This window comes from Pelecanus crispus, chromosome 5 (assembly GCF_030463565.1).
Source record: "Pelecanus crispus isolate bPelCri1 chromosome 5, bPelCri1.pri, whole genome shotgun sequence".
Taxonomy (NCBI): domain Eukaryota; kingdom Metazoa; phylum Chordata; class Aves; order Pelecaniformes; family Pelecanidae; genus Pelecanus; species Pelecanus crispus.
Genome location: NC_134647.1, coordinates 13,748,442 through 13,767,282, shown reverse-complemented (window position 1 = coordinate 13,767,282; position 18,841 = coordinate 13,748,442). Strand labels below are relative to the sequence as shown.

The 18,841-nt window shown below is 42.9% G+C and overlaps 2 protein-coding genes across 2 annotated transcripts in view; one reads left to right on the top strand and one right to left on the bottom strand.

Annotated features, from left to right (window-relative positions):
* HSPBAP1 (HSPB1 associated protein 1) overlaps positions 1–6,401 on the bottom strand; it is a 36,694-nt gene extending 30,293 nt beyond the window's left edge. Inside the window, exon 1 of the mRNA XM_075710933.1 lies at positions 6,347–6,401. The gene's annotated coding sequence lies outside the window, so the exon portion shown is untranslated. The remainder of the gene's footprint in view (positions 1–6,346) is intronic.
* Positions 6,402–7,335: 934 nt separating this feature from the next.
* The window catches only part of SLC49A4 (solute carrier family 49 member 4), a 63,501-nt gene continuing 51,995 nt past the window's right edge, over positions 7,336–18,841 (top strand). The window contains exon 1 of the mRNA XM_075711382.1: positions 7,336–7,699. Within this exon, the coding sequence (XP_075567497.1) occupies positions 7,336–7,699 (364 nt within the window). The remainder of the gene's footprint in view (positions 7,700–18,841) is intronic.

Below are 18,841 nucleotides of genomic sequence, written 5' to 3'. Positions count from 1 at the left end.
CTGCCAAGGAAATTTAGTAGCAAAGCCATTTCTTCCCAATACCCCACCAGCACTGACACACGTTTCTTAAAACATTTCCCAATGGATGGGAAATTTAATACAAAGCTTAATACTAATACAACGTTATGATTGAAAGTAAGGGTACTGGCACATCAGGGAACTAACATCTATATTTCTAAGAAAAAAAGAATTTGTTCATGTTGTAAGTAAAGTTTATTTCTATTTCTTTCTCTATTCCTTTTTAGTAGTAAATATGAGTGCACTACTCTTAAATTGATGAATGCACTGTATAAAATTCACTGTCAGAAACTGTAACCATTTATGACTTTATTGCAAACTTGACTGACAAGTACTTCAAAATGACAGCAGAAGAATCTAAATCTTCTAAAATACACAGTTTTCTCATAAGCTGTTGTAGTAAATAGTCAATAATAGTCAATAGTATTCTAAAAATATGTTTTTTTCCCATAAGGCATTGTAATAGTCAATAATACAACCGAGCCTTTTGAATTTGATCCACAAAGGGGTTATGATGGAAGTATCCAAGACTCTGTTCATTATTATAATACACAGGATACAAATTATAATTAATGACTGAGTCAATTACAGGTATAATTGTCAGAAGGAAATTATCCTTTAAAAGTATAAAAGAAGTATTTTTTAATTACATAATTATTGAATTGAAAGAAAACAGAGAGACCTACCATGTGAACCCCAAGAACAGTTTCTGAAGTGCATGATAACCAACGTGCACAATCAGGGTATTAGATTCAGGGATTGCCATTATTATAGGAACATTAAACAAAAAGCATGGCTATTATCCCATCTGTTTACATCATTCCGTTTCTTTCAGCATGGGTAAAACAAGCAGAAGTGAGCTTAACCTTTGTTTCAAGTTGCTATTTCTCTTTATAAAGGTTCTGATGCAGCAACATGAAATTTGTGAAAAACTGCAGTATATGTTTTGAATCTTGGGGTTCATACAAAGAATGTAAAATCTTGCTTTGACATAATGTAGAGCTAAGGATACATTCAACCTAATACAGCTCACCAGAATGTGAACTATCAAGCTCTTCTAATTTCATTTTCAACCTTAACATTTCATTAATGTTAGTTCTGTTTTTTAATATAAATATTAAACATAAAAGAAACTCTGTTTTTACTGAAAAAGCAGACCCTTGTTACATAGACGCTTATCTTTCACAACTTTATAATACAGCAAGCGGCTGCTAGTGGTGTCAACATATCTTTACCATCTTCCCTCCAGAGATTTTCTTTCTCTTTTCTTTTTCAAATAACAACTGCCTGCAAAGTTTCTTTATCTGTAAACACCAAGAGCTAAATATCAGAAAAGATCAAGGAGTCTGTAGGCCCAAATCTCCACTCAGATGTGCATGAACTCTTCTTCTAATCAGCTGCACCTGCTTTCCTGGAGACTGAAGGTGACCTTTAATTTTAGAAGAAACCATGACAGTGCTGCTGCTTTGAATTTTGGAAGCTTCTTGCGATATGCAAAATTTACCAAAACTCAGTGTCTGTCAACCTATTAGTATATCTAGAAAAGTCCTTTCAGTAGTGGAGTTTCAATATTTTCAGATTCCTTTTAAACATTAATGTCACTACGTCAACCACTGACTAATTCAATATTAGTATTAGAAGCAATAACGTCCTCTATATCCAGTCTTCAAAATAACATGGTACTTAGAAATTTAAGATAACCCCCTGAACATTAGCAAAACACCAAAATTGGAAAAGGTTAAAGTTGCACTTCTATTCCAAGACATCCAAACTGCTTTACCATCGCTCTTGTTGAAATACTCTAATAGAAATCAAAATCTCGTGCTCCTGTATCTACTCCCAAGAATCTCATTGTGTCTGTGATCACAAAGCATAGAATAATTTAATCTTAAATCATATATGCCCCTGTTCAGAAACGCACAGACACAGAAATAATCAATTTAGCCTCTTCCTTCTATACAGAATTACATGATAGAAAGTCACATTTCCAAACAGACAAACAACATTTTGTGAGTATTATGTCTTCAGTACAGATCTGATCCCAAACACCTACCCAGACAATCAGGTCTTCAGAAGACTCATTTGGAGAGCACACAGCATACCTATTGTATGATAGCCAAGTGTAACTAGCCAGACCAATAGAAACAAACTCCCTAACGCCTACATGATTAATTATATCAGAGCAATAATTAAGTAAGCCTTGCTGCTTTGATGTAAGACAATAGGAGAATGAATGACAAAGTCTGACCAGAAATAAGAAACAAGTTCATCAGAGACACAATGGACAGACCAGTACCAGAGCAATACCATAGCTCTTCTTACTGGCATCAGAGACAATGCATTCTACACTGAGGCAGTCCTGGCCCAAGGAGACAGGTGGAGATTTTCACCCTGTATTCCCAACTCAACCCTAACATCCTTGTGTGACTCAGTTCATTTCCATCATTCTCAGGAAGACAGGAAACCATCAGTCTTTGAAACTGAAGTCTTTGAATCCCAGCTCTGGGAGGCAAAATACTCTATTGATGTTGTTTGCAGTTACTTGCACATGGTGGCCCTGAATAAAATAAAAGAATGTAGGGATGTGGTCTGCTGAGGTTGGAGCTCCAACATAATGTCCCTAAAATATCTAAGACACTTGAACCTGAAGGCTCTCTAAGTGGGGTAGGGAAGTAGCTATCAAAATAAGCATGGGTGAAAGACGTCATGCAGCTTCCACCTCCCTCTCAAAGAAGATACAATCATCATCTACATGTTCATCATTATGCAGGTGATGAATAGCAGAACAAGCAGAAATGGAGTACAAAATGCTTTAATTGTACTCAAAGCCCAAGTCAGGTGTGACTTTTGCATATTCCTTTTAAGAGCTACAGTAATGAACCTACAGCGTGGTCTACAGGGAATCTGGTGAGATGTCTTTCATTGGCCAACCACAAAGGTAGACTCCACAAGAGAAAGGAGCTACCCCACATCTCCCTGAAGGACCTTGCAATGGGCTCTGGCTCACCACAAACCTAGAAGCACCTCCACTACTGTGGTCACTTTGCAATGTGGATATACACAGCCTGCAATCAAAAGGCATAAATGAATGCCCACTGGATAACATTGATATCTGAATTTAAGACTAAAAGTGTTCAGCTTTCTTAAGTTGAAGACGTGTCTGTGTATCTGTTTCTTGATGATATTAGAAAAAAGAAAAAGGAAGCACTGTCAACCCTTTTTCTTCCTGAAGTACAAGGAAATCATTGTATGACATTAGAGCTGGAAGTCTATCTAACTCTCAATAAAAAAGAAAGGCAAGAAAAGATGCTGAAAGGTACAAAATGCAGAAATTGGAAGGTGCCCAAACCAAGCCCAAAACAGAGCAGATCCCGAACAACCTGTTCCTAAGTTTCCTAAAAGGAAAGGGACGTCAAAACTTGATGAGGGAAGAATGGGATTTGCTCACACCTCACAGACTCACCTTCAAAGGTGTTGTTCAAGACAGGGGGTGTAAAGAAGAGAACCATCACAGCTCCCTGCTACACTAGTGCTATTTATGGCAGCTCTGAAACTACATTGTCACAAGTCCAGCTGAAGTCTAGAAGTTGAGAGAAATCCCTGGAAAACAGGCCTCTTTTTGGATGCTAGCGGGAATATTCAGAATTGGCTAAATACCATCTTTGAATGAATTTTGGGTCCTGCCCACTTTGTGCCAAAATGCTTCTAGCCTTTGTAGGGTATGCAATCAATTGCTGCATGTCAGATTGCAAGATATGAGTTGACACAAGAAAGTGCAAGATTGTACGTGATATTAGGAGTTGTTGGGAGAGAGGCGTAAGAAACAAGGGGATGCTGAAGTTCATCGAATCTCTCTGAAGTCACGTGGAGAGTAAATCTGTCAAAACCCTGATGACTGGAGAGAGCAAATGGCACTTCCTAACGCACTAAGAACTGGGGGTTGCACCACTGGGGGGGGATACTCTCCTGGACTGCTCAGCTCAACCATTACACGATAGGTGTGTTTAAGCTGAATTAGACTCTCCAGATGCCTGAAGGTTATAACAAACCTGTCAAAGCCTTCAGTTTATCTTAATAAGCCAGGCTTAAATCAGCACAGTCTAGGTGCCAATTCATAAGCGGATCAGCCAGGCCTGCCTCAGGGATGGCATGAGCATTTGGCAGCAGTAACAGCTTCAGCCATATAATTTTTATCAGTCACCACCAGTCTATCAGAGCTCCAGGCCACCAACTCCTCCTCAGATGAATTCCAGAAGGTTTTAGGCCAGACACAGGCAAATAGGCATGAATTAGGAGACGCAACCACCTTGCAAGTTTCTAGGTTTGAAATGGAGGCACCTACCAATGGATATGCTACCGTGGTCGGGCAGTTAGTAACTGGATGGGCTTCTGTATCACAATCTTGGATCTAGGTGCCGTTAAGTCCATGCAATTCCTTCTATAGGCATAAAAGTTCTGGGCCAGGAGACACAATAACCTTTCCACTCGCCTGAATATATGTGCACTTCATCTGATAATATTCAAATCTCTTTAGCTACATTATAATGAGGTTAAAGCAAGAAAAGATTTCCCCACCCCAAATATTACAAATGTCAGTAATGAGAACAGTAAAAATGTCACCACACGGAGAAAAGAGTGAAATTAGCATATTTAGAGAAGTATTATACCCATGAGTGAAATAATGCAATCAGCTAGCTGCAAGATAAAGCTAATTTGGTTTCCAACAGTTTATCAACAATGCACTGCTCCTTTACATTAACAAATTTAAATGGTACCATATCCTGCAAACAAGAATAATTCACACAGAATATTACACTGTGTTAATTAAATAGCTGGAATAGAAAAGGTCAGACCACGACTGAAAGATGCACATATGGGTTGTGAAGCTATGAAAAGATGGAGTGATTTCAAATCAAGCAATTAAATTATTTAAATCATGATTAAGTCAATAGTATATAACTGTCGATTTTCTGAGCCTATTTTGACAGGTTCTTTCTTTTGTTCCTGTTTCTGAGAAATTTCTTTCTTGCTGACCCATGCAAGAGTCAAAATATCTTTGACCTCATCATAAGATGAGGTGGCTTGGATAAGTTATCAAAGAGTTACTCTGCTTATATTCAAGTTTTTGCTTTACTATGCAGGTAGTCAGAGGCAAAAGGCAAGTTTTGCAGTTAAAGGACACTGGAAAGCCCCACTTGTTTTATTTCTGGATGGGTTTCCTGCCACTAGAACAACCAAGAAACCACCACAATTACTACAGTTAATTGAAAAATGTTCAAAGAGAGAAATATTTTTTCTCTTTGTTTACCTCTGCAAATGACAGCACTTTGTCTTTGGCACAATGCCACCAAATCAATTACATTCTAGTAGTAACATAGACATTGTAAATTGAAAGAACATTTTGGCACGGGCTAAGCTATACTAAGGTGGTAATGTATGAAAAAGACCTAGTAAAACAGGGAATTAATCTTACTTGGAGCCCCAAAGCACTACTGGAATATTCATCAGTCATGATCAAATCTGAATCTTGTCCAGTATTTTTACTGTATTTTATTTTTGTCACAACAGCTGTACATGGCAAGCTCAAATTTTAGTTTGTTACTATCCATATGTTCCCCCGTTATTTAATTGTGTATTTATTTTTCCTGGGGAATTTCCTGAACTTTTCTAGACAAAAATCTCATTTTCATCATAGCTCTGCTGATTTCAGTTGATATAAACTTCCTTTTTGCACCTTCAGTGCAACTTCTAAATTGAACCTCAGTCTAGCAAACAGAGCTGCGTGGGCTCTCAAAATGCAATGTCTGTACGTTTTGGGAAGAATTTCATGGGAGTGTGTGGTTTTGGCTGCAAAACCGTGGGACGGGCACCACGTGTGAAATTCAGACATATGCTGCCCAGCACATCAACAGAGTTACGACACTGACCCTGGATCTAAAACCAGCCTGCGTGGATCGCGCTGTTCAGCTCTCCCCAATTAAGCACATGGGCATTTATCAAGCCAACTTCCAGACTTTGTGACAGAATGCCTAAGCAAGCCAGACTGAAATACCTCCTTTTTTCAGGGAAGATGAAGCATTGTGCAGCATACGAGTCATTAATTTTATGACAAGTGCAGATGGCAGATATACAGATAGATACTCACGCAACCTAATGGAATGAATATATACTTCAATCTATTTAATTGATAAAAGCTTCTAACGAGCTTAGTGTAGCCCACATGACGGCATATTCATCCAAACTCTTTTAAAATGGATTTAAGTGCAGGCTGTAACTGAATCCTACCATTTTTTCCCCCCAGTTCGGACCATAGCTGGGTCGTACCCACCTCAACACGAAACAATTTACTTGCCCCTTTAAAAGGGCAGAGCTAGCCCGGAGAAGCTCCGCTGCAGCATTTCCCTGCATGAAGGTCCCCGGGCCGGCTGAAGGGCCAACCCGGGCCGGCTGAAGGGCCAACCCAGCCCTGCCGCCGCAGCGCTGAGGCGCCCGGGCCTGAGAGGGACGGTTCGGAGGAGGAGCTGAAGGGGAGCACAGAGGCCCCGCTCCAGCCGCCGCCTCGCCCCCCCCCCCCGGCCCGCGGCCTGGGGAGAAGCCGGGCCCGGGCCTGGGTCTCGCCGCGCAGCCGGGCCGCGCCAGGCCGCAGCGCGGCGGGCCCGGGTCGGGGCGGCGCCCTCGGCAGGCGCGGAGCGGCGAGGGGCACCTACCCGGCGCGGGAGGACGGCGGCTCTCGGCCCCGGCCATGCTGCTCCGGCTCTCCCTCCGGGGCGGCTCCGGCGGGCTCCCCTCGGCGCCGCCCCCGCTAACGGAAGGGGGAGCCCGGGCCGGGAGCCGGCCCGGCCCGCTGCGCCCTGCCGCGCGGGGCGGAGCCGCGGTGGCAGCCTGACGGCCGGGGCGGGCAGCGGCCCCGAGGCAGCGGCTCCCCGGGGCAGGGGCTCCCCGCGGCCCCTCCGGCGACACCCGAGGGGCGCCTCGCCCCCAGCGGCGGCTCCCGCGGGCCGCCCCGCTCCTGGCCCGGGACCCGAGTCCCCTCTCCCCGCCGGCTGACGGCCCGGGGGCTCCCCCGCCCCGCAGGCCGCGGCTGCCCGCCGGCCCGGCTCCCTCCCCGCGGGCGGCGGGCCGGGCTCTCCTCCCCGGCGCCGCTTCCCTCCTCCCCTCGCCGGCGGAGGAAGGAGGCGGCCGCCGGCCCTCCCCGACCGCGCATGCGGCTGTGCCGGGCCGGGGCAGCGCCGCCGCGCCCGGGGGTTGAAGTGTGGGTGTCCCTTCCCCCGGCCCCGTCCCCTCCTCCCCGGCGGGCCCCCGTCAGCGCCCCCGCAGATGGGCTTAGGCTGGAGCAGCGCGGAGGAGCGGCAGCCCCTCCTGCCGCCGCCGCCACAGCAGCAGCAGCAGCGGCGGCGGCGGGGGCCGGCGGGGGGCCCGGCCGTGCCGGCGGCGGTGCCGGTGCCGGTGCGGCGGCTGGCGCCGCTGGCCGGCCGCGTCTACGGGCGGCGGTGGCTGGTGCTGCTGCTCTTCTCGCTGCTGGGCTTCGCGCAGGGCCTGGTGTGGAACAGCTGGGGCCCCATCCAGAACTCGGCCCGCCTGGCCTTCGGCTTCAGCGGCTGGGACATCGCCCTGCTCGTCTTCTGGGGGCCCATCGGCTTCGCGCCCTGCTTCTTCTTCATGTGGCTCATGGACAAGAAGGGTGAGCGGGGCCGGGGGCGGCGAGGCAGGGGGGTCGGGACTCCCCGCCCCGCTCCTGCGGCTTCCCCCGGGCCCTGCGGGGACGCGGCGGCCCTGGGCCTGGCCCTGGCCCTGGCCGTGGCCGTGGCCCGCCACGGTGAGGGGCGGGTGGTGGTCGTGAGGCCGGGGGCAGGGGTGCCGCTGGCCCGGGGGTGCCGCTGGCCCGGGGCTGCCCGTTGCTCTCGGGGCTGGTGGCCTCGGTCTTAAAAGGCGATGACTAGTACTTCAAAGCGCTGTTTTCAGTACACGGCTCAAACAAAGGCACGTCAAAGGCCATTCGCAAGGAAGGTACTTAGGCTGTTCCTAAAGCTAAGAGGAATTATGGCATCTGAAGTCACGGCTGAGGTGCGGGTCTGGAGATGTGCTTCCTTCTGGCATTGCCGTGCCTGTGTCTTGACCTGGAGATGGTCGTGTTTTCTGATAATCGGCTGTGATCCAAATGCGTTGATGTTTGGATCAGGTAATGTCAGTGTCCAGGGCGGCCACTGCATCTTAAAAGAAATAACTTCATTTTTAAAAGCAGGCTGGACACGAAGCGGTGGTTTGCTTTTAGTTGGAGATGCAAAGACAGCAAACGTAAACCAGAAGTTGCGCTCTGGGGTTTCGGAAGACAAGCACGAGGGAGAATTTCCTAATTTGTTTTCAGGCCGCTGCGTCTTGGTAGCAAACTTCTGAAAACAGTGTTTGACTTTGGAGACCTTCTCCAGGGCCTGTGCAGTTCATCTGTGATCACCCTGGGGACCGCTCCAGCGAGGTCAGGTACCTCTGTTTGCAGACTTGAGCTTTTGGGCCTAAATCCACAGAAGCGTTTAGTCTTTTAATTCCTGTTTAAACAGGCCTCTAAACAGGAGATAGGAGACTACGGACCCTTGTGGCTCCTGATGTTAAGTGCTACTGATTCCATTTATTTAGAAGTTAATAGCTCATTTGTGGGGAGGGAAGGGGGGAAAGTGAAGGCAGGCAGGGAGAAAAGTTGTAGCTGAGAAGGCCTGTGTCTCAAAATTGGAATTGCTTTTCCTAAAACTGAAGAGGCATTGGGGAAACAAAATTATTTGGGCTGAAAATACATTCTCCAAATGAGTCCATGGTGGCTGTACAGCCAGCCTCCTCTCAAGTGATTTAGCCTTAAGTCGACAGTGGCTGTCTAGACTGCTGTATAATAGTGTTGTTAATTATCTTTAAATTAAAATAAGTTATTTTGTTCTGTACAGTGAAGACAATGACTCTGCTCATGGTATGAAGGAAATAAAGCTAAACTTGAACCTGTGCTTGTAGAACTGAGTCTGTATTTTTATTTCTTCATTTTCTACAAAGTTGATTCTGAGCAATGCAAAAAAAATACTGGAAAAGTTTTGATGTAACTCATGGAAGAAGAAACATTAGTGTTTTGTTGTTTCTTTAATGTGGCTGGTAAGGTAGTTGCTGGATTTCTTGGTTTCACATATAGCTTGTTTTAATGCGAATATGTGTACAAGTGTTTTCCTCAATACTGATTGCTTGGGTTGTTTTCTTTTTTTAAAAATTTCTGTGTTCATTGGAGATATTGGTACGAGCTGCCCCCTTGCTCTTGCTTTGTTGCTTTCCTTGTTGAGAGAATTTTGGTTGCTAGCTTAAATAGAGCATCTCAACTCCTTGGCTTTAAGCATAAGGAGTACATAAGGGCTCTGGGGCATGTTCTTTGTACAGCAGCAGATTTTGTGGGAGCACTCTTGTGTTTCATGCTGTTTTCTGAGTCTGGATTCACCAGAGACAATGTGGTGCTGTTCACTTTGGAAGTGGCAGTGGCGTCCTGCCACTTGGTTTCTCACAGAGCAAAGAGGAGAGCTACTGCTGCCCAACTCTCCCGTGGGGCATGTTTCCACTGGAGGCATGTTGCAGGGAGGTACCACTCTTTGGAGTATGCATGTTCTGGGAGGAGTGTGACTCTACTGCTTTGAAGCTGCAAAGTTGGATAGGTGTGACCTTGCAAGAGCAGTATTTCACTTGCTTAGGGGTACAAATGGTTGTTGTTACACCACATTTACTCTCTGTACCAAAAATATAGAGAAATGACACCACTTACTCTCCTGGCTTCAATCATCTGTCATTGGAGTTAGCTAGTAAAGGAACTGTCAGGGAAAAAAAATGTATTTGTGAAGTGTCAACATGTAAAACCTGGCATGTATCAGAAGTATGACACTGTAGATGATGCATGTCAGAATTTGAGAAGAGATTCTGCTTTTAGATAGTCCTATACTTCACAGTCAGAGGTATATCTAACTGATACGTAGCTGCCTGCTGTCAGTTAAGTCTGCTTTTGTGTTATGATGCTTCAGATGAAGTCCAAAAGTATTTGTCTTTTTGGTTTTTAGTTGTTCATTGTAGCATGTAGTTTGAAACATAAATCTGTTTCCATACCAAACTGTTGTATTATTTGGGTGCCTGTTTCTTATTTCAGTACTGCTTATAAGGGTTTGGTCCCTTTTTTTCTTACCTTTTAACTAATTAGAAGTTGAAAGATTGAATATTAAGCAATAGGCATGTTGGAAGAAGCATTTCTTGGGCTGCATGATTCAGTTCTATCACAGCTTCTCAGAGAAGTGTGCTCTCTTCTGAGGAGAGAGGACAGCAGTGTTTATTTTTAGTACAAGGCATGCTAAATAAGCTCCAAATTATCTACTCTTCAGTTCTGTATAGAAGGGACCCAGGATGGAGAAATTACACTTTTTTTGTTTTCTAACCTCCAAGGGTTTCTTGGCTTCTGTGACCTTTTGCCTCCTGGCCTGCCAACTGTCTCCTGGATTTTTTTATGTAGAGGCCCATTTGCAGGTGACACAGGTAATGCAGTTGGAGAATGGGAGGAACATGTGGGCTGGGAAAGGTGTGTAGATGGTGTCTCTTGGCTCCCTGGGGAATTTCTGCAGGAGAGGCAACTGTACACCTCCCCCAAGGCCTCCAGTGACCCAGAATGGCTGTTGGTGTCAGAAGCAGTGTGACAAATGGCCTTGGTTGGCTAAGCCCACGTTGCTGTAGGACTATAGGGATTTCCTGTTTGTTTTATGAAATTGAGGGTGAATTTTCATCAGGAGAGTAGTGGTCTTAACAAGGCTGTATTTGTGAAAAACCTTACTTGAAGTCTGAAGAGACTCAGGAGCAATACGCAATTTTTTTTTTGACGGGTGATAACACTGTATTTTCAAGTGTCTCCGAGATACTCGAGGAAGCTTGGATTTAGCTGGTGTTTCTGTAAGGCATGTACATTGGAAGCTAGTTTGTATTTTTTTCTGAGCTCTTGTTCTCAAAAATACATTCAATTTTCAGATGCTTAGATCACAGCTGGAAATTCTTTGGGGAGCAAGCCCTGTTCCTGCCTCCCTGCTTCCTCTGGTTGAATGGAGACTTCTTCCTTGGGAGCCTGGAGGAGCTTTCCATGCTCCTTGGCTAGGGCACTGTCATAGGGACAGTGGTGGCATCTGTAGAGTTTCCTAGCCCTGTTCTGGGATGGGTGCATGTTGAAACTCAGGAATTATGTTTGCGTGCTTCATTTTGAGTGTGTGCCATTTTGAAGTAGGTTTGAAAACCCTTTTCCGTAAGTAGAATTACAGGTGTTGTCTTGGTTGGCTGGTTTCTTAGTGAAGAAAGGTTAAAAGATGGAGTGTGCCATGGAGCTAAATGTGTCTTACCTGGTGCATTTTCTTTAGCGACTGGATTAGAGAGTCCTTGTTTAAATGATAATTATCTTTAGAGATTCAATAAGACTGAAATTAAATGGGAAATGACTTCAGTGTGCCGTTGGATGGACCCTTGTTGTTTACGTGATTAAAATTAGCTGCAATTTGTTACATGATGCTTGAGTGTTTATGGATGTTTTGTGCCTTGAGTGTTTCATTTCCTGGGAACTGTAAACATAAGCATACTGAACTGTTAGGATGTTTATATATCTAATTCCTATTGAAATAGAAAGCTTACATCTGTGGATCTGGTTCACTGTTTTTTTTATTAGTTAAGTTCATAGTTAGAAGGTGAGACCTAGAAGCAATATATACTGTCAGTCTTCATTATGTTCCCATATAATCAAGAAGAGGCAATGAAGAATGAAATACTTTATGGTAATTTACATTAAACAAATTGAACAGAATGGTGATATTTTTCATTAATTTTTGGAATACAGTGAATACAGTTTTATATTGAGTTTGAAGAAATGTGACATTATTTTGTAAAAGGGAAATGTAATCTGTTTCTTGGTCCTTTTTTATAAAATGGTATATGCTTACATGGGTTGCATAGACATTCTTAGTAACTTTATTTTGCTGAAATTTAATTTACATAGCATTGTTATCCTAGTGATTAAATTATGAAGTAGAGAGAAAACTTCAATAATCAGATTTTGGTTTTTAATGGAGATTGGCTTGTCTATTGAAACCATTAATGTTTTTACTTGTATGAATAGTTATTCCTTTCCTGAATATCAAACTCTTGATTTCATTGCTGTCTCCTAAATCATGCTTCTCAGTTTCCATCTCCGAGACATTTGATAGTTCTTCTCTCTTCCACCTGGGAATTTTGAGGTTAAGTCCTTTAATACAGTCTGACAAAATAGTCGTGACCATTGAATATGAGTACTAAGTTGGACCTTACTGATGCAAAAATGTCTTAATAACTATTCTCTGTACAAAATAAACGCCACATGATGGACAGAGAGATTTCTGCATAGCAGCTTTCATGTTTGAAATTCCCAGATTGTCACCTCGTGCTGCATGCGTGGACACAGTGATTTTGCTTTCAGGGGACCTTTGGACTCCTCTAACTCACATCTAGGGTCACTGGCGTGGAAGGGAGAAGACTTCAGGTGAACTTGTTCTCCCCCTAGATTTTCATCTAGGCATTGCCTGTGAAATGCCTTTGGTTTTGTTTTGAGAGATGTGAAGGTGGGGTACAGAGGAAGCAGGTGGTTGTTGCAGAAATCGATGAAAACATGAATGGTCAAGTGAAGCCAACAGATGGGGAAGACTTTCTTTCTCCTAAGTGTTTCTATTGTGCTTGGCATCTCAGGGTCCTTGTCTGTCAATCAGGCTCTCGAACAATGTGGTAGTAAATATAACTTGGAGCCTGTTACTAATAACTTAGAAATATTGCAGCAGGTCTTGTTGCTGATAGGTATCACTGTTGGGGTAAACACATGGTTAAGTGCATGGGGTTTTGGTTGACAGGAGGAGGAAAAAATAGGTGAATCATGCACCTTTAAAGTCTGAGAGTTTTCATCTTGTGGCAAAGAAACATTTTCAGTTCCTTTTTGTTGTGATCTCAGAAACAGACTTTTCTTATCTCAGATGCATGACTGCAAGATATGTGGCCAATATTTCAAAATGACCAATTTGATAATTCACGGGTCAAGATCAAGCATGAGCCTCAGCTAAAGATGCCTAGGATAAGACTCGGCGTAAGGCTGTAAGACTTTAATATAATTCAGTGAGATCAAGCTAAAAGGATTTATACACTACAACAATATAAAAGGTTTATACAGATATTATGGTTTCAGTAGGTTAGTACAGCCTACAGGAAGGAAATACCCATGGGAAAAGTTACAGGTATGAAAATCTGGGTAGAATGGCAACGAGCCAGTGAGAAAGAAGAGTGTGATGTTTCTGGTGCTCGACTGAAATATGCTGGTGTTACAGAGAGTAGTCTGATCATAAGCAACTGATTCTACTGGGTAGCATTTGTGTTAATGGCAAAGGTCTTGTTAACTCCAACAAGAGCAGCAGAAGGCTGTCTTGGATTTAATGAAAGCTAAATGTGAACTTAGTGCTTTAGTTTAAAAAAAAAGGGGGGGAGGAAATGCCTTGACTCATTTGAAGTGAGATCTATAGGTATTTGGTGAAAAGGCAAGTGATTAATGCACTTCAACCAAGTGCAAAAGTAATTTGAAGGAAAATATCTGGTTTACCCTGGTCTGTTCTCTCTCATCCTGTGGACATCTTCTACTGCATGCTCTGAACGATGCATATTTAATTGTCTTATAAGTGATACTGATCCACACCTATGAAATTCTGTGAAAGGGATTAATTTTCCTAAGCTAACAAATCTTGGAAGAGATGAGATGACATGTTGGTTTTCATGTGGAAAGATGAAAGAAGCAATTATAGCTGAATATAGGTAAATCCCAGTAGAGCAGATATTTGATCAGCTTGATTTTGTAAAACTTGCTTTGATGTGTTGCTGGTGTGTGTGTTTGTATAGACATGCTTTTCCTCTGCACCATCAGAAGAAAAGAAGCAGGAAGACTGAACCAAACTTATCTTTTGTTGCTTAATTTTATATACTGTGGCTGCGTGCAAGTCCACAGAGCGTATGTGCAAGTGCTTGCAGAAGTGAGGACTCATTAGAGAATTGATTGGCCCACCCTCACTGGAGTCACGCACGCTGCAAAAGACCACTTGAGATACACAGAGTGATTAGCAACATAGAGTGGTTTAATTAGGATCTGATGAGCTGTATTATTCCCATACCTCCTGATGGGCCAGGTTGAGTTGAAAGCGTCAATCATGGCTGTAGACAGATGTCCTCTTTCGGAGCTCTTTCCATTAGATGGTGTGACCCCCAGTCTCTGCTTTGTACTACGCTTCCACAGACGCTTCTTTTTATACTACTACCCTTCACACAACTCCCATGCTCTTTGCACTCTTTGCACACTTCTTTGCAGCTGTGGCAGTGGTGCTAGGACAGCTGTTTGAAACACCACGTACTGAAGAATATCAGGAAGCTGCATGCTGGATTTAAAATAACTTTTTCATGATGGAAAGTAAAATCCTAACATGTTTGTGTAGCTCGTGAGAATAGCAATGGCCATGTTATCTGAGGATGTTATCTTGAGGCTTTGGTGCACTGAACACACAGGCACGCTGAGCATGGGGTATGTAACTTGCTATACCTTGATGTTGACAAATTGATGAATAGGGAAATAATTTACCAGTGTGAATTACAATCCCTTTTATTATGCAGTTGTTAAGCAGTATTAAAGCACTGAGGCATCCCAGAACTGGGCTCCAGCTAGGAAGATATTTTATCAACAGCAGCTTTTAGAAGTTGACTACAGAGAGTATAATTTTAGGGCAGCTGTGCACTGATTTCTGCCCTGTTGTATGTTCACATATTTTCACTACACCTCACCTCACAAGTCTGACATTGCCAAACAGAAATATTTAGTTTAAAAAACATCTAACCCCCTCAAAACCAAGGTCAGTGCTGAGATGAGCAGAAGTTAAGAATTGTGATGTTTTGATAATTCTCTGTTAGAATATTTTGCAGGTTTTCTTGGAGAACGTTGTTTGAGTTCTCCCAGTGCAGCCTCAGCTGAGCAGGCCAAAGACTTCACTGGTAGAAGTTTCTTTAAGAATCTTTTTAGTTATAATCCTGGGTCAAGGGAAATCGTGGCTTGCTCTGGCTTTCAGTGGTGACATTCAGAGCTATTGCATCATTTCCTGCAGTAATTTTGGTTTTTTAGGGTTTCTCGTGTGCATGTGCTATTGTGGCTCTGTAGCCGTGCTGTAACTATAGTTGCGCTGCAGAAGCTTGTGATCAATGCTCCAACTTCCTCAAAAGCTACAAATTAAGCTTTCTCATGCAGATCAGTAGTAGAGAGCATTTATAGATTTCTTTCCTCTTTTTAAAGCTGGAGATCCATATGACTCAGCCTGAGGGAGTGATGTGTTTTGAAAGTGAGAGGTCTTCTGCTTTTTGCAAAGTCTGCTGATGATTTTCTGGAATACAAGATGTCAAATACAACTGCATTTAGAAACTTTTTGGTTCATTTGGTTATTTTTGATGAACGCCATCCCTTTTGAATATTTGAGAAAGGCAGAGTTGTTACATTTTAATTGATTAATCATGTGAACCTAAAGAATTGATCAGGAGCCTTAAAAATGTAATGGGTTTAAGACCCATTACAGTGCTGCAAAGGGTGTCTTTTAGGATGAACTATATACCCTAAATAGTGCCTGATGCATTTTAATGTTAAAGTAACATTGAAAATGTTCACAGAGAGGAAAATTGAAAGCTTACTCCAGTGACCTTTCCTATAAGTCACAAGACCTGCATGGATGTTACATCAATGGGACTCTTAAGGCTCTTTTTTTCCCCAACTCGCAGCAGGGAGAGTAAAAAAGAGAAACTTTGCACTTAGTCTCCGGCTTAGCGGATGCACTAGGCAGTATTTAGCGTGGCTGCCAATCCTTGCTGCATGGTTGCTTCTTGATACTCTGTCATGGCAAAGCAAAATCCTCTGTGTTTCTTAAAATGAAGAATTTCATGCACCGTTGGGTGGTGCGGGCAAGTACCAACCACTAAGCTAATGACAGAACATCTTCCCTGATAGATGTGTACAAGAAAGATTGTTTTTCCTCCCTGTCACCATAGGTAAGGATCTGTAGTTAGCTTTGTGGTAATTAAGCCTGCTGTGCAGTTGGGAGTCCTTGAAATGTGTGGGAAGAGAAAAGAAAAAGCTGCTTTCCCCCTTGTTCGGTGCTGAGAGGGCTTGGGTTGTCAGCGTTCGTCTAGGAATACAACAGCGAGAGCTAGAGTGAAGGCTTGTTGTCTTGTACTTTCTTGCAACTTGTTAATGAGCATCCATAATTTAGCTTCAAAATTAATGAAGAGGTTTAGTTCCTGACTGCATTATTAGCTATTTTTGTCAGTTGCTCTGCATCTCTCTCTCTATGTATACACTAGTACACATGTGCACGCATGCATGCCCTGTTACGTAGTTTTTCAGTTTATCAAATGGCAAAGATGGATTAGATGATTCACCTGAATCTTCATGTTTCAGTAAATACGGGAGTTGAGAGTAGAAAGCAGGTACCTGAGGTGAAGGAAGAAAGAACAATTCTTACAAGTGTTTGTATATTCATTTCACAGATTTAGTAAACACTCAAATAGCTTTTTTTTTTAATTGTATCCCAGCACTGTACTGACCCCGGGTGAAAAGAAGACCTGAATTACTAGCCTTTCTAATATTAATGGTGAGACTGGCTCCTGTTTCCATGTGTTTATAGCCTGAATAAACAAGGTGGGGGGGGCGGGGTGGGGTGGAAGAGAAAAGTGAAGCAGAAGATAAGTGGCCTGCCCAGTTTCATAAGGCATGTCGAGAGATGCAGGTCCTGCTGCCCCAGGCCAGTGCTCTCTTCTCTCGGAGGCACTCTGCAAGGATTAAGAAGGGTTCATTGCACCTGGATTAGTTGCAGATAAAATGGATGCTCTCTGCAATAAAATGTATAATATCAATAAACAGCTAGAATAATTTGTCTCCTTTGAAGCCAAGAAACATGGTATTAAAGAATAGGAGATATTTTAGTAAAGAGACTAAAACTGATTTTAGAATCAGCATTTTGATCTGCAGGCAAATACCATTCAACTCAGCGCTTTGTTTATCTGTTCAGGCAAAATGTCAGTCTCTGGACTGATAAATAGAATTTACAACACTTGTAGAAACTTGCAATGCGTATTTTTAATCTGTGTCTTTTGCCATTTGTTTTTCCATTGTTGATGTTAAACTGTTAGGGTGCTTCAAAATCCTTAGCTGACATATGGAAGGAAATTTCAATACTTGTAAACTACATTTTATATATACACAAAAGCTCAGATTAAGCCTGTATAGTTCTTAAAATCAGGACTACTTTATTTACAGTACGGAACTTTTAAACTGCTGCATAAACTCTGAAATACTTGCTTTGTATTTACAGATATAGTCTGCCACCAATTGTGGTTAAATCCATGTTAGTGGAGCTAACTCTGTAAGACCATAGAAGAACTTGGTATGCTTAGAGGAGTAGAGAGCTGGAGAATTAAGCTATACGTTCCTTGACATATTTTTAGAGATTATTTATGTGCTTGCTTGATATGCTGGGATAATGTTAAAACAGGATGGGTCCACCGATCATGTTATCTTGACCTAATTGATGCAAATGACACAAAAGCACACTGCATCCTCTTGACATGGTTGTGATAGCTTGTTCTTCTAACAGGTGCATTCTTATATCTAGGGTAATATGTTTTACTGAATGTTAAAAATGGGGGGGGAGGAAATACCATAAAGCAGGAAGAGTATTTACAATACAAACCAGAAGTGAGTGGAGCAGTTTGAGTGTGAATATGTAGTATCTTGGTTCCCTTACAATCAGCATGTACATAGAGAAAGATGCAGCAGCTCAGGAATTGCAGGATGGTTGTGTGATTGTCATAATAATTCTCAATTGCATTATATTTAGCTTTGCTTATCACAATTATGTCCTAGCAGCTTCTATGTCTGTTTTAGTTGTTACACGTGTTCACTCATTTCCCTCAAGACGACTGTCTTCTCTCTAAAACACTTGGCTAGCTAAATTTTGTGCTTTGAGTCTCTTAGTTATATTGGAATTTTTTTACAAGATTCTTAACTACCCTCATAATTCAGGAGTGATACTGTTCTTATAAGGACTCACGTGATGACATTTCTGAAAAGAATGCATGTTTTTCATCTGAGAGTTATACTGAAAAAAAGGACCGGTGGGGACAAGTGTCAGCCCTCGTATTTTCAGTTTTGCGTGCAGTCTTGCTGTGTCTGTCAACTAAGAGCTAGCAGCAGAAATAACTTTGGGTCAGATCTGGTGTCTGGCACTAGTCTTGCTTCCTGATTTGGCAGGGATTTCCCTGCCGGTTCCCCCTGATTGCTGGTGATGATGCTTCTGGGTTACTGCCTCTTCTGAATTTCTGACCCTGATTAGAAAGTCCGTCTCAAACCACAGAAACTATTTTACTTGAAGCTGCTGTGTTTATACATACAAAGGTTGTTTCCTCAAATTTACATTTTGCAAATAATTTATAAGAAACTTCAAACTTCTCCTGATAGCCTGGGTGTTGACTGGGCAGCTATTGCTGACAGACTGTGTTACAACAGCTATAAGAAATTATGAAGAGAAATTGCCCCTCTGAAGATCATTACCTCCTACATCTCCATTTCAAGAATTTTCTAGTACATATTTTGTCTGGGGATCCCAATCTGCCTAGTATTTACGTAATCAGATGGAAATTTGAGCACAGTGTCTAGTAGAATCTGCCCTTGCCATGCAATCCTCCGCTGGAAAGTGGAACT